This window comes from Geosmithia morbida, assembly GCF_012550715.1.
Source record: "Geosmithia morbida isolate 1262 chromosome Unknown scaffold_11, whole genome shotgun sequence".
In the NCBI taxonomy this organism is placed as follows: Eukaryota; Fungi; Ascomycota; class Sordariomycetes; order Hypocreales; family Bionectriaceae; genus Geosmithia; species Geosmithia morbida.
In genome coordinates, this window is record NW_023336198.1 from 183,927 (window position 1) to 211,297 (window position 27,371).

Genomic DNA, 27,371 nt, shown 5'->3' on the forward strand with positions numbered 1-27,371 from the left:
GAGTGGCTGCGTCGAGTGGGCTGATCGAATACGGACAGCCGTTGCGACGGGAGATAATGCAGGCGGGAAAGGCCGTTACCGGGAACATGTTTAAGCCTGGACAGGTCCCCCCCACCACCATCACCCTTCCAACTCCAGACACACAGACCGAACATCATTCTTGAACAGACGACAGACATGAGCACGCGTAACCGCCATCCGAGGCGCCTCTTTGCGGCGTAAGATATACGCATCCTACATCCTAGTCGAGTTGGGCGTGTGATGACTGTGTGTGCACCCTCTGACTGTATCGATGTAGCTGTCATAGGTGTCATTCACAAAAGACCAAATGCTCGGGCCAGAAGCCGTGCCGAACATGCATCTCCAGCGGCAAGGCGGCAGAGTGTCGCTTTCCTGCTAAGGAGCGCAAGGTTCCAATATCGGAGAGGTAGGCATGTTCTCCGTGTGCGGGACATGAACTTGGGGAAGACACCGGCGCTGACAGTTGCGATGAAAAGCCGTCTGAGGAAGCTCGAAGAAGACAGTCAGCGTCTCCACGAACTGACCCAGAACCAGACCCCGCAGAGCATGGTGAACACGCCAGGCGGTGACGATGACGCGCCCACCCTGTCGTCCGAGGAGAAGAACATGATCAACCCCCTCTTCGACGAGAACCCGATGATAAGGGACATCGAGGCGCTGCCCTCGTCGGAGCCGGGGTTTATCGGCGAGGCGTCGTGCGCCGCCTTCAGCAACCGTCTCCTCCAGAGTCTGGACGACGAGGATTACAAGCCCTCGACGGCCGGGCTGTCCAACTACTTCCGCTTCAACCCTTCCGGCCGTCTACCTCCCGAAAAATACTGCGACCTTCCGGAGAGGATGCACGCCAAGCTGCTTCTCAACGTGGCCAGGCGCTTCATCGGCAACTACCACCCGCTCTTTCTCGAGGTGACGTTTATGCGGGAGCTCGACGCAGTGTACCGTCGCGAGACGGTGCCCTCTGTGCTGTGGATGTGCAAGTTCTACGCCCTCATCGCCCTCGGCGAGGTGTACACCAGCCGCAGGTACGGAAATGACGGCGGCGGCGTCCCCGGAACAGAGTACTATGTCCGGGCTGTCACCATGTTCCAGGAGTCGTTCGAGGAACCTTCGCCGCTGCTGGTCGAGATCCTCACCCTCCTGGTATGCAACCCCCCCGCCTCCTTGGATGGATGATGAGCACCGACGCTGACGTTCTTGTGAATAGGCGTGGGCCTCCAACATATTCGGACGCCTCCGCACCGCATTCTGCTACAGCGGCACCGCCATGAGAATGGCGATGAGCATGGGCATGCACCGGGCCGCATCGAGCAGCAGCAGCCTCAGCCCCGTGGAGCGTGAGAGCCGACGGCGCACGTGGTGGGTGCTGTACTTCTTCGAGAGATTCTCCGCCTCCAAGCTCGGGCAGCCCATCACTGTCCGCGATGAGGACATTGATGTCGAGCTGCCCAGCATGGACGGGCTGACGGAGGCAGAGAAGCTCGAATTCCTCGATCCGATTTCCTTGACCACCAATGTCAGATTGGCCCGGATCATCGGGAACATCTGTGCGTCCACCATCTTCCCTTGCTCTCCCGTGCCCCTTCCACCAACCTCTTTGCCCTGACTTGCCTTGTAGTGACGGACATATACGGCATACCGAAGAGCACGAGCGGCCTGTGCATAGACCGCGTACATGGGATCCTGAAGCAGCTCCGCGCATGGCACGACGAGCTACCTCCCGAGATGCGCATCAAGGAGCGAGGCACCCCCCGCCCCGCGGCGAGCCTGCACCTCGCCTACAACCAGTGCATCATACTGACCACGCGCCCGGTCCTCCTCCACCTCTTCAAGGCGCAGTTCCGGCTAGGCGCACATGGGCCGCAGGCCGCCCGACGTCAGCCATTCTCGTCTCTGACCATGGCCTTGGCCGATAGCTGCGTCAATGCCGCGCAGGCCTCTCGCCAGATGGTCGAGACGCTCTTCCTCGACGGATCCATCGCCTCGTTTGGCTATTGGGATGCGCACCACATATTCTCGGCTGCTCTCATCCTCATCATGTCGGCTGTCATGAAGCCTGCGCCCGCCACGTCTGAGGGTCTCGAGACGCTGCTCAGCATTCTCCGGTCCATGAAGAATGGCGGCAACATCCCTGCCGTCGACTTCTGCGAGCGTCTGTCCCACATCAAGTCGCGTGTATCGAGGTTGAGGTCCATGGGGCATATGGGTGGCAGTAACGAGATCAGCCAGAACAATGCCATCGCCCCGTCGCCTATCGAGACACGCAGGAGCGGTCCCACAGAGCCCGGCGTGGTTCGCCGGAACAGACAACCGCCGACAATGTCTTTCCATATAGGTAGTTTCGAACATCAGGGAGGCATGGGATACATTGATGCAGACGTCCTCGGAAATCCCCTCATCGAAAGCTTTCTCGACGAAACTCGCGAACCTTGGCGTGACGCTCTCTTGTCCGAGGATAGCACTCTGGGCCAGTCTGCGTCGGAAATTGAAGAGCAGTTTGTTTTTCACATGCAATAAGCTATTCCCCTGCTACATGGTGTCATTCTTTCATTGCTTCGTGTCCTTTTCTTCTTCTCCATCTTCTACGCCACACGGTCCAATGGGGTGCCAGCGTCTATGGGGGAACGCTGTAGTTCTATGCCATGTATATACAAGTACACGAATGTACGGATGGGATCTTTCTCTGTTGTCTCGAACCTCGTCCTACCCTAGCATCACTTTTCCCCGCCAGCACTTGATCCTGTTTGTCGCGAGAAGCAATCCCCCGCAAATCATCTCTCCTCGATCCGGAGTAAGTGCATCATCTTCATGCCCAATTGCGTAGCATATTCAACCTTGTGTGGGGAACTGGTGGAATCCATGACTCGATGTTTTCTACTTGGTGGTGATAAGCGAGGGATCGATGCATGTACGTGCACACTCGGCAACTTGCCATTTTGCCGATCCAGAGGCTGTCTACCTGTTGCATAGAAACGTTACCTGTAGAACAATATCGGCAGGTCTATCGGATCATCCTTATCAGATGCATGGATAGCAATCCTGGTGTGTCGGCATATGACGACGGAGATCCTCTTCTTATCTACGAGCGCATTGCCGTTGTATCGATTCTCGAAGACAGGGGAAGGGAAATGCAAGCAAGCCAAGCCAAGCTCCGAATCCGGGTTCCACCACCTTGCAACGAGGGTGGAAGCCGAGAAGACAGACAACAGGAACAGGGATAATTGAGCTCCCGCCAAGGATCCAATTCCATCCCTGGCTTGGTTCCCTTCCTGTAAGTTATCGACTGATGGTAGTATGTAAATGTAAACTCCATTGCATCTCTCATTCTCTATAACTCCTATGATCGCTTACTTCCAAGCTGTACCTGTGCTTGCACAATCAAGGCGAAGCCACTCTACATCGAAACCTCCAAGACGGCGACCGGCAAAGGTTCCTCTCGCCGATGCCGCTCCCCACCAACGCGGGGGGGGAGGTTGGTGTGTATCCACCACGATGGAGTCAGTGGCGCCGGGACGACCTGCTTGGTTCGTGTAGATGCCCGTATCTTGGACCCTGACCTACATGCGACCTATCTGGGGTAGAAGGGCGACGGCATTCACAGATGAATATGACACAATCAATCCTATTACGTGCTCCTTTATATCGGGGTCTGGTTCCGCTTCCTCGACGTCGATTGACCTCTGTTCTCGCCTCCCCATTCATCCTCGTGACCCTGAGCATTCAGCCAATTGATTGTTGACTGCGGCAGGCACATCCAGACTCCAAAGACGAACGCGGCTTCCAGTCAACAATGGCCGTCGACCATGGCCCGCCTGCTGAGCAGCAGCAGAACGCCGCATCTGCGAGTTACCAAGGCGGAACGACAAAGGACGTGGAGACTCTGACGAGCACGCCGACCGACCTCCGAGGCGACATCTCCATCGACGAGGCCGCGGAGAAGGCGCTCGTGCGCAAACTTGATCTCTGGATCGTCCCGCCCGTCATGCTCCTGTACCTGCTCAGCTTTCTGGACCGCGTCAACATCGGCAATGCCCGCCTCTACGGGATGGAGGAGGACCTCGGCCTGACGGGCGGCCAGTACCAGATTGCCGTGTCGATCCTGTTTGCGACGTACATCGCCTCGGAGCTCCCGTCCAACCTGGTCATCAAGCGCTTGACGCCGTCGCGCTGGCTCTGCTTCATCACCACCGCCTGGGGCATCGTTGCCACGCTGACGGGCATCGTCCAGAACTTCGCCGGCCTCGTCGCCTGCCGCGTCATCCTGGGAGCCCTCGAGGGCGGCCTGTTCCCCGGACTGGCCATCTACCTGACCATGTTCTACACGAAGCGCGAGCTGGCCCTGCGCCTCGGCTACCTGTTCGCGTCGTCGGCCGTCGCCGGGTCTGTCGGTGGCCTGCTAGCCTATGGCATCGGCCACATGGACGGCGTCGCGGGCCTGCGCGGCTGGCGCTGGATCATCATCCTCGAGGGCATCCCCACGACCATCCTGGGCGTATCCATCCTGTGGTGGCTCGCCGACACGCCCGACGTGGCCTTCTACCTCTCCCCCGCCGAGCGTGAGCTCATGGACCGCCGCATGCATCGTGAGGTCGGCCGCACCAGGTCTTCCGACCTGATGCACGAGGAAGATGTTTACGCCGGCCTCAAGGACTGGAAGATCTACCTCTTCTGCATCGGCCAATTTGGTGGCGACTTGGTCCTGTACGGCTACTCCACCTTTCTTCCCACCATCATATCCGGCCTAGGTGACTGGTCTACAGCCCAGGTACAGGCCCTCACCATCCCTTGCTACGCCCTCGGTGCCATCAGCTTCCTTGTCGTCGCATATCTGTCCGATAAGACGCAGCGTCGCGCTCCGTTCGTCGTCGGGGCCGGAATCACCTGCGCTGTCGGCTATGCCATCCTCGTCAGTCCCGTCTCGGGAGGCCCGAAATACTTTGGTTGCTTCCTCGCCGCCATGGGCTTCTACATCGTCGTTGGTATCCCGCTTGCCTGGCTTTCCAACAATAACCCCCGCTATGGCAAGCGTGCTGTCGCTTCGGGTCTGCAGCTCACCATTGGCAACTCGGCTGGCATCCCAGCGCCATTCGTAGGTCGAACCCCCTTCCGTCTGTATACCCGTTGAATCCATTTATTGACAAACTACATCCCAGCTCTACCCGACTGGAGACGCTCCTCGATATGTCATGGGCCATGCCATCTCCATGTCCCTCGTTACCATGTCGGCCATCATCTACCTACTATTCTGGGCCTTTTTCCGCAACAAGAACAAGAGAAAGATGGAAGGAAAGGAGGACTGGAGGGTTCTAGGGATGGCCGAGGAAGAGATTGAAGAGATGGGAGAGGACAACCCTCGGTTCATGTACACGTATTAGCGCATATCCCATTGTCCGTAATTCTTGATATCCCCTTGATTGGTTCCCAAGTTGCGACAGTTCAGCATGTTTTCATACTCATCTCTGAAGTTGAATATAATGCGAAGAAGATATTCATCTTGGTTAGAGAACTCCATGGTTCCATGAACGTCTTATACGTGTATTCTCCATCGTCAACAAACTACATAGTATTGATAGCTACACTATCCTGGCATGGGATAAATCACACGGCAACTGTAACTATAAAACATTTTCCAATACCATACGATACCTCGTAAATTCAAGTCTTGAAACGCAAGCCATTACCGTCAAGACGACCCATCCACGTGATTACTTGAATCCATGTCACCACTCACGTGACCACCCGCAACTCTTTCCTTGCGTCCTGGCTTGGACAGAGCTCAATGACACCGATACACATTCACGCTCATCATCCCTTCCATTTCTCATACCCCTTACCCTTCCTTCGGCCTTTTTCATCCTTCCCTTAACCTGCTACTCTCGGCGTCCAAAATATTACAGCAACAAAGCAGGAAGGAGGAACGCCGAAAACAGCAAGACAATAAAAACGACGAGATGGCTCGCCCCCCCATCGTCGTCGACTCGTCTGACGAGTCGGACGAGAGCGGCCGTGAAAGCAACTCAAGCTCTGGGCCTGGCTCCCTTCTCATTGAGCTGGAGGCAGAAGAAGTCGAGGGTATTGCTTCAAACCCCACAGGCTACAAAGATCTGGCACCTCTTGAATCATTCACGCTTTTCACCGAGCTCCCACCCGAGCTGCGGAGGCAGATATGGGAGATATTCTGCCCTACCCTGGCTCAGAAGGGCCGCGTGATACCGGTGACCTTCCTTGTCGACCCTATTGAAGACAGAGTGACCGTCGGGGATTTTATCAGCCTCAGTCAAGTGACGGAGCCCTGTAGGACCCTGGCGTCGGTGAACCGGGAATCAAGGGAGATTGTACTCGAGAAATTCCCCGACACCTTGCCCCTGCATATGGGTACTGGAGATGCCGTGGTCCGATTCAACGCGGCCAGTGATATAGTCGTCGTCCACAACAAAGGATGGCTGTACCAGCTACCCCCGCACATCTCAGAGGATTATTTCCCGGTCTTGAGTGTCATACAGAACCTCGCCATCACGTACAGCCAGCTCCTTGCTGAGGACTGGGACCGCCTCGACCAGAGATTTGGCGAGATCGTGGCTTCTTTCGTCCATGCTCCCCACTCTTCCGTCCAGAACGTATTCATCTCACTGCCCGGGGAAACAGAATCCATCAACAGGCGCTGGGCCGTGTCACCGCTTGCCTGTCAGCACCGCGTGCGCACCGTTGAGATAGAACCCGGCTTGGGCGAAGACTATGACTGGATATACTGCTGGCCAGACCTGCAGAATCACCCTACATTCAGCTGGCATCACGTCGTAAGGCCCTTTAAAGATCTTTTACCGCTCTGTATCAATGAATTGGTAGAGGAACATGAGGTGAGTCTAAATGTGGCGCCCATGCTCATTTTCGAGTCTACGTATGGTGCGGCGATCTTTGAGAGGCTGCTGCAAGACCACGACAATGGCGTGGGCGTCGAAGAGGCGGATGCCATGTCGGCGCCTTCGGATGATGAAACGGATACGCTCCCTGACGAGTACGAGAGCGAGGGCATCGACGACGACGAGATTATCGAGCACGAGTCCTCGTCAGAAGACGAGTTGGTTCCTCGCCCTATCAGTGCCGATGAATCGTCCGATGACGAAGGTCTCGCCGGACAAGGCGACAGCGAGACCGTCGGTCATTTTTCCAGTCCAGAGCCAGAGTCAGAGTCAGAGCCAGACCGTGGCGCTTCCAGCGTCGGTGACCAAGGACGACAATTCAAACGGAAGCGACGACGTGTACTGGATGACTCCGACGATGACGTGTCCGATGGTGAAGCGTCCCGCCCGGCCAAAGCTGCCAAGACCCATAAGACCATCACCATTTCGGATGGCGAGGACAACGCGGAAGATGAAGATGAAGACGAAGACGATGTGCGGTCAAGAAAATACGGTAGATCAAGGAGACGACGACAAGACAACATCTCATCCGACGACAACGACGACGACGAAGACGAGAAAGATGACGAACCAATAAAGCCAGGTCGATCAAGACAGCAGCCCCAGGTGGTCTCTTCAAGTGACAGCGAGGGTAAGGAGGAAGACGCTCCATCCTCATCAGAAGGATCTTCAGAAGAGGAGGAAGAGGAGGAAGAAGCACCCGTCAGAATGACGCTCGCACAAAGACTCGGTCGCTTCCGAGACGAGAACCCCATCCCGTCAGACAGCAATGACTCGGACCGGACTAGCGATCAAGACTCAGAAGATGCCTCGCAAGATGATGGAGACTCAGAAGAAGAGGATGACGACGACGAAGGCGATGTCGACCGCAGCCACCGCAGAGGAGGATTCTTCGACGATGAGGCCGACGACACGGACGATGACCAAAGCGACGGAGGAGATGATACGATGGACAGCTTTATTGTTGACTAGCATCTCTCGTCTATCTTCTTTGTCTTTTCTTTGTCTTTTATTTTTCATGGTTCTGGCATGTATATGTGTACATATAGAATATCCCGGCGTGAACCGTCGTCGTCGCCTCAGATGACTCTTATATGGAGGATACGGACGATACTCGTACGCACTTTAATGATAATTCTACCACTAACCGTCCTTGGACGTCACCCGAATACACCGAGGCAGTCTATGGTCTCAAGTACTTCACAATGGTCTCACCGGTATCTATACGCTGACGGCGTTACTACCATAGCCGGGAGGCGAAGGGTCCCTGAGCCGGATGGGTTGCACGATGATTCAACTCATCCAAACATTTCGGTGAGCTTCTGGGAAGGCCAAGCGTTCGTGGCGCGGTACTTTGCGACAATCACACCAAGGGCCTGGCGCTCATACGGATCTGTGAAAAAGTCTCCGTACATTTGTATGACAAAGGCGGCGTTGAGAATGGCCGGAGGCGATGCCGGTGGACAGAGGGCGGCACCGCAGAGTTCGAGAATGAGGGCGCGCACATCGCTTTCAGCCTGTCTGACTGACGAGCGTGAGGCAGACTGGCCTCTGGAGAGTGCAAGGTCAGTTAGCAGGGTGCAGATAGAGGAGAGTGTGTACCAGACAGGCCATACTTGAGAGCGGGATTCTCGGCGAGGAGGACAGACTTGGCCATCATGGCCTGCTGATTGCTCGTCACCTCGATGTTGGAGGCGTACCAGACTGTCGGGAAGATTTCGCCTCTGGTTCGGTCAGGCTGCTTGCGAAAGATTGGTCGAAAACTTTCCAGGACATCTTGTTCGACGTGGTCTTGCTGCTTCACAAGCCGTTCTGCAGAAGAGTTAGCAACCAGACATCGGCATGAGGCTCTAGACCAAGCTGTGTCAAAAGCTCACTCCATTCCTGTTCGGTACCATCCCCCCACAGCCATCGGACCACCTGCACCGTATGCATGACTGCCTTGTTAGCGTTGGAGGCCGTAGGCCAGTAATCCGACGCCAAGATCAGCTGGGGTGCCTGGCGTCTGGTGAAAGAGTGGTAAATCTCCTGTCGCAAAGCCATCCAATATGCGGCGCGAATGAGGCTTCTCCGTCCAAAAAGTGTCTGGGAGGGCGGGCTTCGAAGGACCGAGTCGATGATGGGGAGAAAGTTGATTTGCTCGCTCGTTGAGTGCGGACCGAGAGTCGACAGACGGTCTGGATGCTGCGAGCCATCATCCTCGTCATCAATTTCTTCAAGTTGACGGAGGATCACAGCTGTTGCAATGATACTATCACGATACTCGTCGTCATGCGCCTCGTGGAAGTTACGCAGGGCAGGTATGCACTTTAGAGTGTACTCGACAGCCGAATGCTTGTCGAGATGGGGGAGCAGTTGACCCATGTATTCGATGCCTTGGGCGGTCCTGTACTGGGGCATGCGGCAGAGATGACGGGCAGCGACGGCAAAGATGGAGTTCAAAAGGTGAGGTTGGCTTCGGGCTCGGACAGGGACGACTAATTGGAAGTGTCGGTCTTCATCGGCAAGGTCGAGCTGGAAGAAACAATCTAGCTGTTAGCAGTTACACGCAAATCGAAGATTAAAGTCGCGAAAATACCCAGTGACCAATCTCTTCGACGTAGTATTTCAATAGACAAGCCTCTTGAACATCTTGGAGGGGAAAGGTCCGCAACTCTGAGCCATGGGGCGACTGGCTCATATGTTGTGGTGCCGGTGCAGATGCCTGATGCGAGACACTCCAGTTGTCCCGCGGGAAGCCGTGATTGGCATTTTCTGGCCATATTGGAGCCAAAGTGACGCTTTCTTGGGAACCATGGAGAGCTGGAAGCAACGGCATGTGATTGTTGTTTGGTACGGGCATGGGCATTGGGGGAGGTGGATCCCAAAAAGTCCCCGGCGTTGGCCTCTGTTCCATGCCACCAGAATGGGATCCAAGCCTGAAGTGTACTGGAGACGCATCCGAAGGATGCCTTCGATCATTTTTTGTGGCCTGCCGCCCGTCAGGTACGGGCGAGGTGGCCGAGTCTGTGACTTCGGAGTCGGTCGAGGCGCCCTGCACTGGTGGAGACAGGACCTCGGATGCGCAATCCGTGGTGGAAGCCCGACTGTCAAACTCGACTGCACCTTTGTCAGTGAGGGAAGAGACGATAGTCGGTAAGTGGCATGTACATTTCTTTGCTGCGCTATTGACCCATTTCTGGTCCCTGGAAAAGGATGCGCTGGAGTTGTGACGAAACATAGTTGACTTAGATGGCCGAGTGCACTCGAGGCGCTTCTTCCGACATCGATTACATGTTGGACGTTGCTCGTCGCCTGTGGGAGAACAAGGAAGAGACGTAAAAGTCAGCAAGATGTGACGAAGAGAGGAGGATGACCTGTGCATAGTAGCATGACACTTCCATCATCCCCCCTCCCCCCCTCCCTCCTCCGTGCACCAGACAAAGGCAGACCTACACCGAACGTGCTTCTCTGCAGGCGAAATCAGTAAATACCACAGATATTAGTGATTCACACTCCGATAAGAATCATACCTTTGCACTGCAAACAAGGAGTCTTAACGGCGGGCATTACAAAGCTCCAGGACAAGGAGACAAGGATTTCTCGGGAGCATTTGCAATATCTGGGATGTGGTTTGAGGACGAAAAATCCGGGGGTGGAGGTTGGAGCTTGGGTAGCACCAGAGGGGGAACAGCCGGCGAAGATAACCCGATGTGGCTAGCAATGGGGTATGAATCCGTAAGGCTGCTCCCTCCCAAGGCTTCCCCTCACCTTTCCCGCAATGGAAAGCGGGCGTTTGCTCTTTCCTCTTTGATCCTCTCCTCTCTCGTTTCCGCTCGTGAGGGAAGGTGCCGCCTTCATTGCCTGCTCTTTCCTCATCCACGAAACGATTGTGACGGCACAGCATACTTCGGACGATGATGCATACGTAGCACGGCATAATTACAAGGATTAATAATGTTCAATCAATGATGGAAAATGACATAATGGTGCATAAAGTTTGATTGAAGGCACCTCTACATCTACTATATGCTTAGTATTACATGTCCCATCACACATCCCATCTACAACCAGCAACTGAACCTTTCAGCCTACGAGATTCATAGGACGACGAGTTTTAACACCCTTCCTGACATGGACAGAAGCTAATACCTCGTAACAATACCTGTACCTGCTGCTCGGGCCTTACCTCCAACCTCGACCCACCTTGCCCTAAACATATTACCCACCAAAATCACTGATACCACCTTCATTACTCTCATTGCCTCGTCCCTCTTCAACATTTCCCATTGGGCGAATGGTTTAGTGGTATAATTTTCCCTTAGCATCTCTTCATCTCTTGCATGAATGACTTCTCTGGGAAAGGTCCAGGGTTCGATTCCCTGTTCGTCCATCTTTTTTGCTCTGTCCAGAAATTGCCGAGAGACCTTGACACTTTTCTCTTTCACGCCTTCCTCTCTCTACTCTCTCTCTCTCTTTTTTTTATTTTATTTTTATTTTTTTGCTTTTTGTTGGAACAAAAGAGAGCCGTTGCCGTTGCCGTTGCCTAGGCCCCATTGCTCGTGTATGTAATCTTGTCTCATGTCTTGCTTGTTGATCTTTTGATCTTGTGATGGCTGATTTGCGGCCTATTCTAAGACGCTGTGTTTCGACACTCGTGCACAATATTGACTCAATCCAACCTCCTGGTGGCTGCTTCACATTTCCTTGCCCTCAAATCATATCTCACATGTCGTGCCCGGTTCCCCATGGCCACTGGCAAATTCGTCTCTCCTCATCAAATAATATGCGTCGGCCCGTCACAGATCCTTGACGAGGACAACAAAATGCAAATCATCCCTCAACGCCTTGCCGTTGATCAATTCGTGAAATGGAAAGGGCCTGGTCTCATCCGTCTTGACGTATCCTTTGCGAATGTACCAAGCAATGATATCACTTCGCAGCCAGATAACGGTCATCTCCATGCGCGTTGCCCCGAACGTCCTGCGCGCATAATCCTCCGCCTCGGCGAGCAGCCGGCTGCCGATGCCTCCGGACTGGCGTCTCGGGTCCACGGAGAAGAGGCCGAAGTATCCCAGCTTGCCTCCCTCCTTGCTGACAACCTCACAGCACGATACCAGTTTCCCCTCGTCGTCGTGGGCCAGGATGATGGTGCTGTCGGGGGCCTCGATCTTTGCGCGGACCCCCGCCGCGTCGATGCGCTCGTCGTCTAGCAGGTCGGCCTCGGTGGTCCACCCCGCTCGGCTCTCGTCGCCCCGGTATGCGGACCGGACTAGCTTGAGGATGCCGTTGACATCGATGTCATCCACAGTTGCGGGACGGAAGGTCAGGTTTGTCGAGTGAGGCATTTCTGTCCTGTTTCGTGGCGCGTTTCAATTGCCAAAAATGACGCTAAGCACTGGATAGATGGATAGATGCAGGTTGATGAGATAGATGTGTGCGAGAGAGAGAGAGAGAGAGAGAGAGAAATCTGCAAGGAAATCTGCTTATTAGTGCGCCAAAACCCAATGCGACAGTCCAGAAAAGGGTCTTCCAGAAAATAGGTGTTGATCAGCACGTAGATTGTAGTATTCCGAAACTATTCATATATATGAACAGCTCAGATGCAAAGAATCAACGTTACATTGTTCAATGGCAGTCAATATGAGCCCTACCTGTCTACTAATAATTCCGTTACCGAGTCAGCCAAACGGGTCATAAAATCAAGCCTATGCGAAGAAAGAGTGGGCGTGAGCAACTTCTACATGTATCGTGGCACCCACAGGGTGCGCCTTACTACATGTTCATAATACATGCGATGAGATTCGGAACAAACTGAGGTTGTTTGGAATATGCATCTTCGTTTTCATTCAGTAACTTATGGAAGAAACTTTCCGCACTTCAGAAAGTTTTCATCAGAGTATGAGAGCATGAAGAATGCAGTTGGTCCTTATATCATATTGCAACCCTGTTCCTTACAAACGCGCTCGCATGGAGTGTATATATATAAGACGACATTGATTATTGTAATGGCCATGATCGTGACATGGAATATAAGAGGGGGTATTATCTATTATCGACCGGTTGGAAGAAAGTGGCAGGATAAAATCCAAAACAAGCAGAGAATACAGTCTAATGCGCATGTGTATATACATATACATATATATATATATATGCAAGACAACCCGATCCCTCTACAGACCGACTCAAGCAGACTGTATCGACGATCTCCTCTCCTTGAGGAACTTGGGCCACGTGTTTGTGAGGACGAGGTACTTGATACTGGCCTCGGCCTCGTTGAATACGGTGTAATTGAAGGCTGCCGGGATCTCACCCGAGTACTGCTGCACGCGGGTGACGGGAGCGGGGATGTGGAGTGACTTGGTACGGGACAGCATCATGCCCTTCTCCGAGTCCGAGTCCGACAAGTCGCTCGGGGCCTTGTTGACGGGCATGTTGAAGGGAGTCGCGGGATCAAATGGCGTGGCCGGGTCAGCTTCAAGGCGGTCGTTACCGCACACAGCACGGGCGGCCTGTTCAAAGACGGCCTCGAGCTTCTTGAGCGTCGCCGAGGGGAGGTTGATCTGGAATTCGGCGTCGCGGGAGCTGATGTAGTCTGTGTAGATCTGGAGGGCACGGCTGAAGCGGTCGCGGTTCTCCTCCTCCCCCACCGTCTCCGGGCCTGGCGGCGGCGTGGGCAGCGAACCCGGGCTGCGCGGAGGGGACACGGACGCCTTCCACTCAATGACGCTGGTGAGGAAGGCAATGTTTTCACCAGAGAAGTCGCGAAGGGCGGAGAACTCGAGGAGTGGAGCCGGGTTGCGCTCCAGGACGTGCTCGAGGGCGCCCATGGTCAGGATACTCTCGTTGGAGCCGTTCGTCTTGACGGATCCTTCCATCGACTTCCACCCGGACGCGGTGCTGTCCACCATGGTGGGAACCGACGAATTGATGGACTTGGAGCCGCCACCGGAGGGGAATTTGTTCTTGGACTCCCACTGCGCAATCGAGTCGAGAGTCTCCTGCTTCAGGGTCTGGTGGCGGTATACTTCGAAGCAGGGGTAAAAGACGGTGAAGATTTCCATAATCATGATCGAAACCGCGATCCTAGCAGAAGGTGACTTCGGTATCAGATATGTTTTCCTGACCAGAAGTGGTATAGAGCACAGCGAGTTTCAACTGCTACAAGACTCACCATTGGGGAGGGATCCAGTATTCGTTAATCTTTTCCATGCCGGGAACGTAGAGGGCAATCAGCCACATCGGCGCAGCGTGCAGGCTGTCAGGTGGGATCAGTGCGATGCTCGGGTTTACATCGAAATGGGAACATCGGTATGTGACGAGAGAAGGGACTCACTTGGCAACGCAGCAAACGACGGTCTGCAGCCTCCAGCCCTGGGTGTCATGGACATTGCGCGACCGCCACAGGATGATGGGAGCGACGACCCACGCCCAAAACATCTGCCAGAAGACGGTAGGCCACCTATCGTAGAGTCAGTCGACATGGTTCCAAGTACAGCGGTCGACACTGGGAGCCGACACATACCACTCCCATCCGACACCCATCATGACCTTGCGCTCCATTTCGGCGTCACTCTCCACGGCAGTGCCGGGGATGCCCCATTTGGGGTGCCACTTGCGCGATAGGAGGTACATGGTGATGGTAACGAGGATCTGCATTGAAGGAAACACGTGTTAGGGTACATGGCGGACAAGTCTGGAATGCTGCCGATCGTGAGACGGCCCGTTGAGAAAGTCGACGCACCTGTACGACCATTCCGGCGCCGATGAGGACGAGGATTTTGTGGGTGTAGCTGGCCTGCCTGAAATGAGCGACGAGGCCCTTGGGCCCAAGCTTGGGAGGCTGGATCTTCTGCCGCTGCTGCTTCTTCTCGTGCTGCTCTGCGACGAAGCGTTTCTGGGCCTGGGCGACGTAGAGGAACCGGTAGTTGGATGCGTGGAAGAGGGCGATCCCAAGAGGGAGCCAGGTACCCATGATCCAATACTCGGCGTCGCCGGGCATGACGGGACCGGTCATGTAGCCGAGCTGGACCGAGATCCAGTACAGGTGGAGCAGCAAGACGGCAGAGAGCGATAGGGTTATGCCGCGGATGCGAAGGACGGCGTCATTGCGTCTGATGTAGAGGAAGGCGGAACCGGTGGCGATGAAGAGTGTCCAGACGGCGATGAGGACGGCGTAGAAGATGGCGACGCCGTCTTTCCGAAGCCCGTGCTCCGTCTCGGCCGTGAGACCCAGCTCTGAGCCCATGGTGAAGACTTTGGTGGTGGGCAAGGGGGCGACGGCGACGATGACGGCTGGGAGGAAGGGGAGGAAGAGACAGAAGAAGAAAAAAGAGTGTATCACCAACCACCTGGGAAGAGGAAGAGAAGGAGGAAAGGAACGATTAGAAGTAAGGAATGCAAATGGAGGAGCAACACCCCTCTCGAGAACTGACTACGTAAAGCGACAGAGCGTTACGATGAGCATCACTGTGCAAAAGTCTGACAACAAGGGAGAAGAGTAGGAGGACAGGTGAGACAGAAGGCGACAAATCCGAGAGACAGATGGGCGGCACACAACCTGCCTACGACGCACTGCCCTGCAATATCAGCGGGCCTGGCAAGAAAGGATGCCTTGTCCATACAAGAGGGGGGGGAGGGGACGGAGCAAAACAGTTTATCGTTATTGCTTTTTCCCTTCCCTTCCCGTCTCTGCCTCAACCTGTCAACGACAGTGGGGAAAGGTGGGCTTTTCCCTTCTTCTGATGGGAAGCTAAGGACTAGAGTCTCGGGCTTGTGTCAGAGTCCAAGAGTTCAAACGTCGCAGAGGGCGACGACGATAACGACAAGGGCAACGAAGAGAGCACACCATATGCGTCTGTGCCGTCTGTAGATCGTCTAGCTGCCACGGGGGCTCGACTAAGGAGCAGCTCGGGACAGGGATGTTGGGAAAGGGTAGAGAAGTGCACCGGGACAAACTCATCACGTGTATGTCTGAGCTTGGCGAACCGAAGCTCTTCTCTCAGAATTGAGGATGCCGACGATCGATCAGTACGCTTCTCCCCCCTCCCCCGGTCACCGTTCCAGTCGTAGTCTTGAATATTACGAGTAGAGCTTAGAGAACCTGGGCAGCACCAATCGACTTGGCCGCTCCTGGCGCCCCGTCGATCGCTTCCAGGCTGAAGGTCCGGTCTGGTACCAGCCATCGGTACAGATCCCAGCGTTGGCGCTAGATGAGCTGCACCTGGTCTAGAGGGGACGGACGGGAAAGGGAAGAGGGGAGGGGGAGGAAATGAACCCCAGTAATGTTTCGAAAAAGAAAAAGAAAGAGGCTTGCGAAAGTGCCTTATATGAATATGACCAAGTAAAGGCCATCAAGAAGAAAACAAAGCAAAACTGACGTCGAAAGAAAGTCTGAGATGCATCAAGGATAACCAGAACTTCAGATCACCGGAGGCGCAAGCATTACTCCTACACTCCAGATCGATGGAGCTCTCTCTCTCTCTCTCCCTGCACTGCGCGAACTTCCCGTGTATCTCAACCGAGAACCTACCTGAGCTCTAGGCTGATGCTGGCAAAGCCGAATTCATGCGGTGACCAACAAACGCACTGGCGCAGCTCGCATACGAGCACTCGCTCGCTCGCACTAGCCCCGGCACCATCTGCCCCGATCAAATGCTCTTTTCTTTTTCTTTTTCTTACGAGTCCTTTTCCTCGGGTCGATTGAGATGTTTGTTGGTTCTAAAGGAGTTATGACAGAGTCGAAAAAAGAAAGAAAAAAGGCCAGAAATCTGTCCGATGCCGTCCATGACTGACAGGGGTGTGTGTGTGTGTGTGTGGGTCATCTCTTCTTTCTGTCTCATTCCCCAATGCCACCAATCTCTCATTTCCTTCAGCTCCTACGCAATATTATTACGACCTGATGATCTCCTCGTTTCTGTAGCCTGCCCCTGTCTATGCAGACAACCATCATCTGGCTCTTATTGCCCGAGAGCCAGGGGGCTTCACAGACGAGATCGCCAAGCAACACCCGTACATGTATGTACATGTACGAGTCGCATCGGAGACAACCCAGACCATCTTGAGAATCTGACACCTTTCTGCCAACTTCGAGTCTGGCGACTTGGGCCAACCCAGCAGGCAGCTGTCCCGCAGCCTGGTGCCCGTACATGTACAGTCAATTATCGGACCCCGTCATCGTTTGCCACTCGCAGGCCAGACACGATGATTCACTTATTGGCTCAAGCCATGATGGAGAGGAAAGGGAGACTGGAAACAGGAACGACCGCTGATGATACTCGTCTGTAGCCAAGGAGCGATACGACGTACAATGCTAGCATCCTGGTCTGCAGAGTATCGGAGTATCATCACGAGTACGTGTAAACAGAGCGATTGCTGCGCAGCTCTGCGCCCAGATGACACTTGGTACGTAATCGATCCTTTGTCTACCCCATAAAGCACACTAATCTGTACCTTGATTGCAGATTCGTCTCGGCCCTCCCTTGAGACGCGTAAATCATTGACCCGGTGGAGAACGGCAGATAAATTAGCTGGGAGAATGCCCCCCCCCCCCCCCCCCCCCCCCCCGGTCCGTCGCGCTAGGCCCTCACCTCCGCCTCGGTTGACGGTCTCTCGACGGCCCCAAGGCACGGTAGCGAGGTAGTATTACGGGTTTCACGAGAAATCAAGTATGAGGTATGAGGGGAGAGCAATATCATCATCTCCGTATCATCAGGACATCAAGCTTTCCTCTCTCTTCTCTCTTCCCCAATGATTCCTGCTTAGCATCTTATCAACTGCTGACCTTGTGGTCGATCATATGAGATGCAATGCATCATCAACAGTGCTGGGACCGTATTCCCGCAGCCCCAATGAATGGGTCTGAGGCTCAGACGATCTTGTTTTTCAATGGGCCGCATGACCCTTTGTTTTAATATTAGTCCCCGTAATATACATTTTTACGGAGTACTTGTCCCCCCGCGTTCGCCAATCGGGTGCGTTTCCTCTGCAAGTTGGGACGGAGCTGTACAGAGGCTGACGGACACCGATCGCCTAGAGGAAGAGAGAGAATAGGAAGCCTAGACACAAAGAGGGGGGGAGGGGGGGGGAGGTGGATATGAAAAGGGATGGGCTGTGTGCATACTGGAGAAGGGGAAGGTAAAAACATACAAATCTCTTCCAGACAATCCGGAAATGGGCGTGTGAGCACTGAGAATATCAGGACAACAACAACAACAACCATTGACATCAACTAAACCCAGCCTTGTAGGGAAAAGGGAAAGGGGAGGGGAGCTGGGAAGAATAAGAATGAATTTCTCCCTAACTCTTCCGTGCGAGCACTTGTCCCCCGAGATGCGTCGTACTATATAAATATCAACTAGGTCCCCTTTCCCCTCCCCGGGACCGATATTGCCACGACACCGGTTGACCTTGTCATGGCACGAATGTCCATCACCATCGGACGTTACACCCTTCATCAAGAAAACACAATCGTCACATAGTTTGAACGGTCTACAACGCCAGCCAGTCATCGCATAGCTCTATCTGATGATGGGGTCACATGGGCTTGGAGCGCATCGATGGACCTTTGTAAGGTATCGCTAGACATCGCGTTAGGGCAGGATAGTCTGGCTTGTCAGATATTCTCATCTACGTAGCATCGCTCTCTTTGATTGTTAGATGGTAGAGTTGGAGGCAGTTTGCTTCTCTCCATCAAGTCCGTTCAGATTGTTCCCTTAGACTGAGTAGAGATAGACAAGGAAGAAAGGAGAGACAGGAATGGAAAAGACTGGGAATGGCTGAAAAGGGCAGAAACAGACAAAAAGAAACATAAAATGTCCGAGAAAAAAAAACGGGAAATGGGAAAAAGGGGAAAGTGAAAAACAAGCATGGGGAACAATTGTAACCTCCGGATTCCCCCATGATCCTGAGTGAATTTCCTATTCGGGTAGATCCGCACCCCAGGTTTCACTGCCTCAGATAGCAGTCATGACATTCCAAGTCCCGAATGTCTGTATCGCCTCGTAGAGCGCTCCATATCATCACTGTCCCGATAGATTGTTGGCCTCAGCATCATCTTACCAAGCGAACTCACAATGATTGAGCAGACGACGACGACGACGACGCAGCTCGAGCAGCCGCAGACAATCTTAAGCTGCCATCCCACTGTAAGTAACAACCGATGTCCAAGCTGTTCCCTCGCGATATCGATTCGACAGCGGCGGTGTCTGTCTTCGTCTTTGCCCATCCGCTCTTCTCCACTGTCGCGGGAATCGTTGCGTCCAACATAGGTGCGGGATCTCTCCACCCTATTCTTGTGTCGATGTTGGCTACCATGGCTGTGAGTCGGTTGCTGATCCCGCGGCCCAGGTCTTTATCTGAATAGTTCGGCATTTCGCTAGGATTTAGGAGACTTTCTATAAGAGGGGGGGGTTGGGGTTGGCTAATGTTTTCTATCTTCCTTCAATTTTTCTCTTTCAAAGAGATCGTCGCTATGATCACACATGTGTACATGGGCTGAGAACAAGTCATGTACAATTGGGTTCTTAAACCCGGAAGATCCATACACGCAGCATGGAAAGAAATAGGCCAAGTATGTACAACATCAGTACCAAACAACAGAACACACCGTCCAGACCGGCAATGACTTTTCCAATCCCCACGTACTTGTCCGCGTACAGGGATTCCACCTCGTTCTCCGGTTCAACAACTTCGGGTTGGGAAACGTGAGCCTGTACTGGCCTCGTCAACTGGACACTCGATTTCTCGGTCTTCTCCAGGATGTTGTTTTCTACATTCTGTTCTCCCCCGTTTCTCGCGACGTCTTGTTCCATCTTTCCATTGGCCTTTTTGTTGTTGTTGTTGTTGTTGTTGTTGTTGTTGTTGTTGTTGTTGTTGTTGTTGTTGTTGTTGTTGTTGTTGTTGTTGTTGTTGTTGAGGAGGAGGAGGAAGGGTTGTCTCCCCTCCGCCTTCAGACTCTTGACCAGAGCCTTTTTAGCAAGAGCCTGCCGATGACACAACTGGCCCATCTCGGTCACCTGCTGGCACTTTAGGGATCCGAGCTCCGTCTTCCTCTGTGAAGCCCACTTTCCCTCCATAGTAGTTTTCAGTGCGTTACGCTGCTTCCTGGTCCTAACCCTAGACTTTTTGGGTTCCACGTCGAGAATGACCTCTGTCTCCTTGTTGAATTCCTTGAGCAGTGTCTTGAACTTCTTTTGGTGGGAGTCATCCAATTTCTTGATTCGAGTTGCATGGTCCCTCTGCAGAATATCTTTCTCAGTTTGGTGAGTCGATTGGAGATTTCGAAGCTGTCTGTCGTGTTCGTTCTGGAGCTTCTGCCCCTGTTCTCTTCTTCTTTCATTCTCCGGTCGATTCTCCTCTTCCTTCCTTCTCTGTATGTTCTGCCTTTTCCGTTCTTGTCCGGATTTTCCCCTTACCTCATTCTCTCTCTGTGGTTCCTGACGGTCCTCGACCTGTCCACCATGGACACAGACCAAGATCGCCTTCGCCTTGGCCGGTACCCGTATTCCGTCAAACGGCTTCTTCGTCTTGACCTTCCTCCACCTGCCTGGCTCGTGAACCCCATGATGCCGAACCCACCACGCTACCTCGTCTACCGGCCAGAGCTGGTACACGTCCTGGCAAACAGCCGGATGGACGATCATGACCTCACCTACGGCTTGGTTGCCCACCTGTCCGGTAATGATCGGCCATTCGAGAGCCTGGAGACTCGTGTTGCCAGAAGGGTGAAACCTAGTCTCTGGCGGACGCGTGAGCACCATGACCACATCGCCTTGACTGATGTACCATGAGAAAATGGCCGATGCGCCCTGGATATACCGCGTCCACTGATTATCGGACATGTTCCTTCCCGGATAAAGGTGGCTCTTCTTGTCCATGAGAGGTCCCATGGCGGTGGTGAGAGTCTGATAGCCATTCTCGTCAGCCCATAACTGCGCTGTCTCACGCAGCATCCCGTGCCACAGGACCTGCCGGTTACGGATGCATGTCAAGGTGAACTGGGCGAATATCTGCTGGATCTGGAAGGAGGTAAGATGGTCGTCGATATATTCTCGAGCTTCTCGGGGAATGCCGCGGTCCATCTTGGGGACGGTGGTGAAGGGCAGCTGACGAGCTGGAGCTGTGGATTGGATTTAGAGGTTTGGTCCGATCGTGAGGAAATTCCAAAGCGCGAAGAGATCCATCCCCCCTATGTGACAGACATTTCGACATTTTTATGTGTGTCCCCGGTCTGGAATGTAAACCACAGACTGTAGTCTCCTCTGACGTACAAGGCAGCTCTATGTGACGTCTGACATCACATTAGATTCAATAAACAGTATCCTTAGTTCATCTTGAAGTATACTATTCGCTCTCATGGCCAGGAAAAGAGAGTGCTTGGAGACTGGGCCGACGTCATAGTTGCTATGAATTAAATGGTAGACATGAACTTGAGGGTGGCTTGGAATGTGACCGACACTGATCGTTGCAATCATAAAGTATATGACGAAATATCGGACGGTGCACAGAATTTGGACTGCTTGGCGTTCCGCGCTGTCATTCTTAGACTCCATAGATTTTGATCGGTCATCGTTGGATGCGATATCATTCACAACCCATAGGTTGGGTAAGGTCCAATTCATAGAATCAACTAAACCCCCTTTGCTCAAGGCATTTTCGAATAAACACAGTGAAGAGTAGTGAATAAATAGGAAGAAGGAACAAAAAAAGAAATCGCTCGAATCAAGGAATCAAATAAGGAGTGTCGTCATGCTCAGGGCTAAATACTGTGTTGAAATAGTGTAGGGTATTCTCGCTAAACATGTATATAAAAATTGGTCGTGTGGGAAGAAGTTAATATGCGAATTCACGTCGCGAGATTCTCACTGGGAAGTCCTCAATAATCCAGATTCCCTATTAAAATGAGTAAGTCTTGGTCGCCAAGAGGCAGTGGTTGTACTTACGGCATTGGCAATGCGCATGGGGAGTTCGGGACGGGTAATGGAGAAATCGAAGCGCCTCATGAGCTAGACACAGGCGTGTTATCAGTACAGCTGATGAAAGAACTAATACCACACAGGAATATATGGACGGCAGAGAAACAAAAAAGACAACAGGCGTACCTCAACAAAGATTTTATTCAGCTCCATAAAAGCCACTGGCTTTCCAAGACACTGGTATTTGCCGACAGAGAAGACGAGGTCGAGAACACTGGACATGGTGGCGAACTGCTGCTCATCTGCATCCAGCCAGCGCTCAGGCAGAAAAATGTCGGCATCCTCACCAAACACCTTTTTCGAGTGGTATACGCCAAATGGCGAAGTGCCAATCTGGGTGCCCCCGGGGATGAATTTCCCGTCGATGACATCGCCCTCTGGGGGAACAACCTTGAAGAGCGGACCGGCAGCGGGGGCTTTCATGCGGAGTCCTTCCTTGATGGCAGCCTGGAGGTAGGGCAGCTTGCGGCCCTCAGCGTCCGTGATGGGTGACGAGATGATTCCGGCCTTGATGCCGTCATCGATCTCACGCTGCAGCTTGTAATAAGCACTGGGGTTGCTGAGTAGGCTGAGCATCATGACGCGGATCGTGGTTGCCGAGGTGTCGCTTCCGGCGACGACGTTGAGTAACGACTCTCGCGAGGCCTCTTTCTGGTCGAGACCGTGGCGGATAAAGGACCCGAGCATGTCGGGCTGAGGAACGGCATTTGGGCCGAAGCGTTCTGCAACCTTCCTGTTTGCGACACTGCAGGAATTTGTCAGTCGATTCTGCACAAGAGATGGTATCCCAAGAGTATCCGGAGTTGATATCCAGCTGTGGTACTGAGACCTAGCATCTGATAGCAATATCCAGTAATGATGCTCAAAGGGCATTTTCCGGGCATTGTCCAGTGATATGCATGATCAACCTACCCAATAAAGGCACCGAAACCAATCCTGTCACTCTCTTTTGGGAGAAAACCTCGTAACAGACGCGAATGTAGAAGCGACACAATGGCAGGTATATTGGCCATGATTAGGGCGACGGGAAAAAAATCACGAGTGATCTTGATGAAGTCATATATGTCCTGGTCCTGTTCGACATAGCCAAAGGGCTCCCCGAAAGCCAAGTCACTGATGACATCGAGGGTAAAGTACTGGATCTTCTGAGCGAAGTCGACAGGGCGATAGTTATGAGGCCCAGAGAGGTACTTGGTTTCGATTAGATCAACGAGGCGTGAGATATGCTGATCGACGGTACGCTCCATGGATTCGTTTTCCTTGCCAGAGTACTAATAGCAATGAGGCAGAGAATGATTTGATTAGAAGGGCTCAACAAGTGTGCATATACAAGGGTGGGGAGGCGTCATGTGGAAGCACAGGGTCGCACAGATTCAAGGGAAATAGCCTACTTACGCCGGCTGCCATCTTGTTGCGCAGCTTCGTGTGGGCATCCTCGTCGCGCATAGAGAATAGATTGTCTTTTCCAGCTTCGAAGCGGAGAGCATTGTACCCTAAGAGGGTCGATTCATGGTCAAAACCAGTAAATGAAGCGAGAAGAAAACAGGGAGTAACCGCTTATTCGGGGAGGAGTAACATACAAGGTCCTCTGGTATAAGTAGAGCGGATGGCCATCATTTTTCGAAGAACCTGGGGGTCGTCTGTGGCCAACTCATTTGGGCCGATACGGACAAGCGAGCCTGCATACACATGGAGCATGGAGCACACTGGTCAGCGTGGGGCATCTCATGCACCACAGGAGGGAGTTGGTGGGCGAGCATTCGTAGGAGTTTATAAGAGCAGTAGCAGCAGCAGCCGCCATAGCAGCAAATAGCAACGCACCCAAGAAGGCCATTGCAGCATCACCTACCGTACTTTTGGTTTGCCTCATATATGGCATAAGGCTGTGATCCCTTGAAGGACTGTCTCACCATCCAATACTTTGAGAAACCAGCCCAAAACGGCCCCGGTACATGGGAAAGACGGTACCATGATCGCAGTGTATCCGTGACAAAGAAGATGAGGACAAAGCTGACAATGGCGGCAACTAGATTGGTAGGTGTCCCCGATGCGAGTAGCTGCCGCCACACCCAGGATCCGTCGGACCCGAGCTCAGAGACGCCTCCTGGGTCAGTCTTGTCAACATGAGAGTCCATGGACATGGCCTTTTGTTCTTGCGTAGATGTGAGACAGGTGAATGATCACTTGTCGGACAGAAACAGCAGAAACAACAGTAGCCAGAATTGAAGAGGGTGTACACAGAAGGAGGGGGCTGAGATAGGAGGCTGGACTTGGGGTTAGGCTGGGGGAAGGGGGACGAGAGGATGAGAAAGAGAATCTTGGGGTTTCCTATGGGACTTGGTTTTTTTCCCGCTCGGGAAGGCGCGGGTTTGTCTCATTATGGCGGAAGAACCGAGACAACGGGAAGGTACGACCCCCGGGAGACTCAAGACCCAAGGGGGTGACTGCCTCGACTAATCGGGGCTTTGATAACTGTCAGGATATTAATTCAGCTAATTGGATGATGGGAAAGGACAATTGGGTGCGCTCTGCCTCGGTGCGGGTGCGAGTTCAGCGTTGTGATGTCCCAAAGAGGAATAGTGAAGTAAAGTCGACGGGTGAAAATGGGGTGATTTGAAACGGGGTATAGTTGGGTGTACTCGCACCTAATGTTACTAGCAGATAATATTCATCATAGCTTCAAGTATATATATTACGCCGTACCTATACTCGTAGATAGAGTACTCTTACCAGTACTATGGGGTAATCACGATAGCGAGAGTTCCACTTTCCTAGAAGAATTGGAGTGTTAATGGCCTCTACGGGTAGCAGTCTATATCCCGGAGTAGGTATACATGCTGTAATATATGAGAAACTATTATTCAGATGGCCCGCTCCTTCCCTTCACTGGTCGCTGGCACTTGCCAAGTTAGCACCGCAGAGACGGCAGATGTTCCCAGCTGTCACTTTTCACAATTGCCATTTGTTTCCGGTGACTATTTTATATTATATTTTATTGTACTCTATATTGTTATTGGTTTCTTTAACAGATATTATTAGTACTTGATAAGGGTTTGAGGAAGGAACCACCAGTACAGTCGAGTTTCCAACTGTCCAAGGTCCCGCCTTCCCCGAACCCAGGAAAAAAGAGAAAAATTTATCCCCAAACCTGTTCTCTTCTCTTTCTTCCCTCCCCCCCCCTCTCCCCCTCCCTCCACGCCTAAACTTTGCTTTTGTTGGCTCGACTTGGTTTGAGAACAACATCGTAATCAACCGACAAACATATTTACAGAACCATTTCTGTACGTCAGCCGTCCCCCGGTCGCATCCGTTACGCCGCCCGTGTCACATCCATTCCTTTTATGACGAGGTGCAGAGCCAGCCTCCACAGCTGTACACACCACATCGAACGTGCCTTCATTGACACCCCCCTATCTGGTCGTTTGTTAGAGCGTTATCGTCACTGACGGTTGTCCCCTGTCGTGCTGCTTGTGTGTTTCATTGAGAATGAGCTCTCCGGATTCATCTCGTGGGCAGCCGCCAGCTGCACGGAGCGTCGACGATGCTCGCGACCACGACAATGATGCTGGCCCCAGCATCCAAATACAAGAAGCCATTGTGTGTTCTCCCCGGCTACTCAACATATTTTACCTGCTTTTTACTTTCCATTAATTACTTCCGGAATTTGTTGACCTAACAATGGCCTTCGTCATTCTTCTGTAACTATAGCGTCCCGGCTTATCTGATGAAGACTCGGTTTGGGGTAGTGTGAGTTCTCTCCTCTGTTCATCTCGTGTATTGGCATTAAACACTCCTCCGTTGATCTCTCCCCAGAGACATTGCTTTTGTGGATGCTATTGAATCCCTCGTCGTAAGCTCATTGTCCACGGATTTCAGGACTCCGAGCCTTCCGTCGCCTCTCTGTCGTCGAGTATCCTCGAATACCAGAGGGAAAATGGCCGACGCTACCATGCTCTAAGCCGTGGGAGTACGTTCAACACTACCAGTGTTTTGACTTGGTCATGGTAAAGCTAACATGAAATCAGAATATGTCCTTCCCAATGACGAGGTAATGGCAGACCAATAACAATCTCTTGTGTATTTGACCTAGTTACTTACTGTGGGAACAATTCCCGTAGGACGAGAATAACAGACTTGGTATGTCTATCAGCATCGCCATCTCTGAGACCTAGTCCTGTATTAACCGGTTGGCTCCATAAAACCAGACCTCCAGCATGAGCTCTACGTCCGAACCATGCACGGAGAGCTGGCTCTTTGCCCCAAAGCTCAAGGCGCCCGCAATGTCCTCGACATGGGCACAGGAACTGGGCAGTGGGCAATAAGCTATGGTATGGGCACCACACCACACTTCCCAACTATTCCTTGTATGATCCTGGGCTCTTCCCTCGTGGGTAGCCCTGTAACAGTCTGTAATACTGACCTTGAACCTGCAGCGGATCTCCATCCTGAGGCTCATGTATGCAACACTCGCCCTGGCTGCGACCCACCCCCACTACCCACACGCCCGTACCGATGTTGACAATTTCAATTGTTGGATGACAGGTTATTGGCGTCGATTTGAGCCCTATACAACCAGACTTGTAGGCTCCCCTTTGCTACCCTACTTCACCGTGACAGTCACGACTCCATCTCGCAGCCAATTGCGTCGTATGGCACTCGCGACGACTCCCGACCCGCATATGCTGACTCCGTGCTCTCTGCCGCCCACCTCAGCGTCCCTCCAAACCTCAACTTCGAAATCGACGATCTTGAAAAAGAATGGACCTGGTCCCACAAGTTCGACTTCATATTTGCCCGCATGATGCTTGGCTGCTTCGAGAATCTTCCCGCAATGATGAAGGTGGCCTATGACAACCTCGAGCCCGGAGGCTACATCGAGTTCCAGGACATGGCTCTCCCCGCCCGATCTGACGACGGCACCCTTGACCCCAACAGCTACCTCTCCAAATGGTGCGATGCCTGCCTCGAGGCTGGCCAGAACCTGGGACGTCCCGTGTGGCCCGTCGTCGAGTACAAAAATTACCTGGCCGATGCAGGCTTTGAGTGCATCGTTGAAGTGCAGAAGAAGTGGCCCACTAACACTTGGCCGCGGGACAGTAACTTCAAGGAACTGGGGATGTGGGCCTACGCTAATATCGCGGGTAGCCTCGAGGGCCTTTCACTTGCTTATTTCGCTCGTGGTCTTGGCTGGACGCCCGACGAGATTCGTGTTTTCTGTGCGCATACCCGCAAGGATCTGAAGGATCCCAAGATCCACGCTTACTGGCCGATGTAAGTGCTCCTCATTTCACTCTGTGCCTCGCGTACCCCGTTTCCTGGTGCTTCTCTTGTGCTAATAAATGCCAGTTATGTTGTCTACGGACGGAAGCCTTTCGACGCTTAGAAACCCAAACCACTTACGATATTGCGACGATTTAGAGGACGGCAGCATTCTGTTTTTTCTTCTGTCATGCCATTCACGGCCCTGTCCCTCCCTCCC

General features: G+C 53.0%; 9 protein-coding genes across 9 annotated transcripts; 4 read left to right on the forward strand and 5 right to left on the reverse strand.

The window, feature by feature from the left end:
* Positions 1 to 489: 489 nt before the first annotated feature.
* Positions 490 to 2,535, forward strand: GMORB2_1844 (Fungal trans; the record flags this gene model as incomplete). Its single annotated transcript, XM_035463825.1, has 3 exons — positions 490 to 1,161; positions 1,226 to 1,565; positions 1,637 to 2,535. 3 exons carry the CDS (start codon positions 490 to 492, stop codon positions 2,533 to 2,535), a joined length of 1,911 nt encoding a protein of 636 aa, XP_035320089.1.
* Positions 2,536 to 3,808: 1,273 nt separating this feature from the next.
* Positions 3,809 to 5,393, forward strand: GMORB2_1845 (nicotinic acid transporter; the record flags this gene model as incomplete). Its single annotated transcript, XM_035463826.1, has 2 exons — positions 3,809 to 5,107; positions 5,172 to 5,393. The coding sequence occupies 2 exons, from the start codon at positions 3,809 to 3,811 to the stop codon at positions 5,391 to 5,393; spliced, it is 1,521 nt and encodes a 506-aa protein (XP_035320090.1).
* A 576-nt stretch (positions 5,394 to 5,969) lies between these two features.
* GMORB2_1846 (uncharacterized protein) lies at positions 5,970 to 7,910 on the forward strand (the record flags this gene model as incomplete). The annotated part of the gene is made up of 2 exons (XM_035463827.1): positions 5,970 to 6,815; positions 6,912 to 7,910. 2 exons carry the CDS (start codon positions 5,970 to 5,972, stop codon positions 7,908 to 7,910), a joined length of 1,845 nt encoding a protein of 614 aa, XP_035320091.1.
* Positions 7,911 to 8,236: 326 nt separating this feature from the next.
* On the reverse strand, positions 8,237 to 9,786 carry GMORB2_1847 (uncharacterized protein; the record flags this gene model as incomplete). Its single annotated transcript, XM_035463828.1, has 4 exons — positions 8,237 to 8,489; positions 8,555 to 8,750; positions 8,816 to 9,452; positions 9,517 to 9,786. The coding sequence occupies 4 exons, from the start codon at positions 9,784 to 9,786 to the stop codon at positions 8,237 to 8,239; spliced, it is 1,356 nt and encodes a 451-aa protein (XP_035320092.1).
* A 1,930-nt stretch (positions 9,787 to 11,716) lies between these two features.
* On the reverse strand, positions 11,717 to 12,265 carry GMORB2_1848 (Ribosomal protein S18 acetylase RimI; the record flags this gene model as incomplete). The annotated part of the gene is made up of 1 exon (XM_035463829.1): positions 11,717 to 12,265. One exon carries the CDS (start codon positions 12,263 to 12,265, stop codon positions 11,717 to 11,719), a length of 549 nt encoding a protein of 182 aa, XP_035320093.1.
* Positions 12,266 to 13,102: 837 nt separating this feature from the next.
* GMORB2_1849 (uncharacterized protein) lies at positions 13,103 to 15,165 on the reverse strand (the record flags this gene model as incomplete). Its single annotated transcript, XM_035463830.1, has 5 exons — positions 13,103 to 14,039; positions 14,092 to 14,175; positions 14,254 to 14,379; positions 14,443 to 14,570; positions 14,662 to 15,165. The coding sequence occupies 5 exons, from the start codon at positions 15,163 to 15,165 to the stop codon at positions 13,103 to 13,105; spliced, it is 1,779 nt and encodes a 592-aa protein (XP_035320094.1).
* Positions 15,166 to 19,300: 4,135 nt separating this feature from the next.
* GMORB2_1850 (uncharacterized protein) lies at positions 19,301 to 20,998 on the reverse strand (the record flags this gene model as incomplete). Its single annotated transcript, XM_035463831.1, has 3 exons — positions 19,301 to 19,308; positions 19,525 to 20,236; positions 20,390 to 20,998. 3 exons carry the CDS (start codon positions 20,996 to 20,998, stop codon positions 19,301 to 19,303), a joined length of 1,329 nt encoding a protein of 442 aa, XP_035320095.1.
* A 751-nt stretch (positions 20,999 to 21,749) lies between these two features.
* Positions 21,750 to 24,033, reverse strand: GMORB2_1851 (Cytochrome P450; the record flags this gene model as incomplete). Its single annotated transcript, XM_035463832.1, has 7 exons — positions 21,750 to 21,809; positions 21,860 to 21,922; positions 22,019 to 22,637; positions 22,805 to 23,163; positions 23,288 to 23,385; positions 23,473 to 23,571; positions 23,742 to 24,033. 7 exons carry the CDS (start codon positions 24,031 to 24,033, stop codon positions 21,750 to 21,752), a joined length of 1,590 nt encoding a protein of 529 aa, XP_035320096.1.
* A 1,714-nt stretch (positions 24,034 to 25,747) lies between these two features.
* On the forward strand, positions 25,748 to 27,275 carry GMORB2_1852 (uncharacterized protein; the record flags this gene model as incomplete). Its single annotated transcript, XM_035463833.1, has 7 exons — positions 25,748 to 25,859; positions 25,918 to 25,940; positions 26,011 to 26,029; positions 26,098 to 26,348; positions 26,435 to 26,472; positions 26,510 to 27,163; positions 27,239 to 27,275. Coding segments are annotated over 7 exons (1,134 nt in total), but the record flags the coding sequence as incomplete, so codon positions are not given.
* Between the last annotated feature and the right edge of the window lie 96 nt (positions 27,276 to 27,371).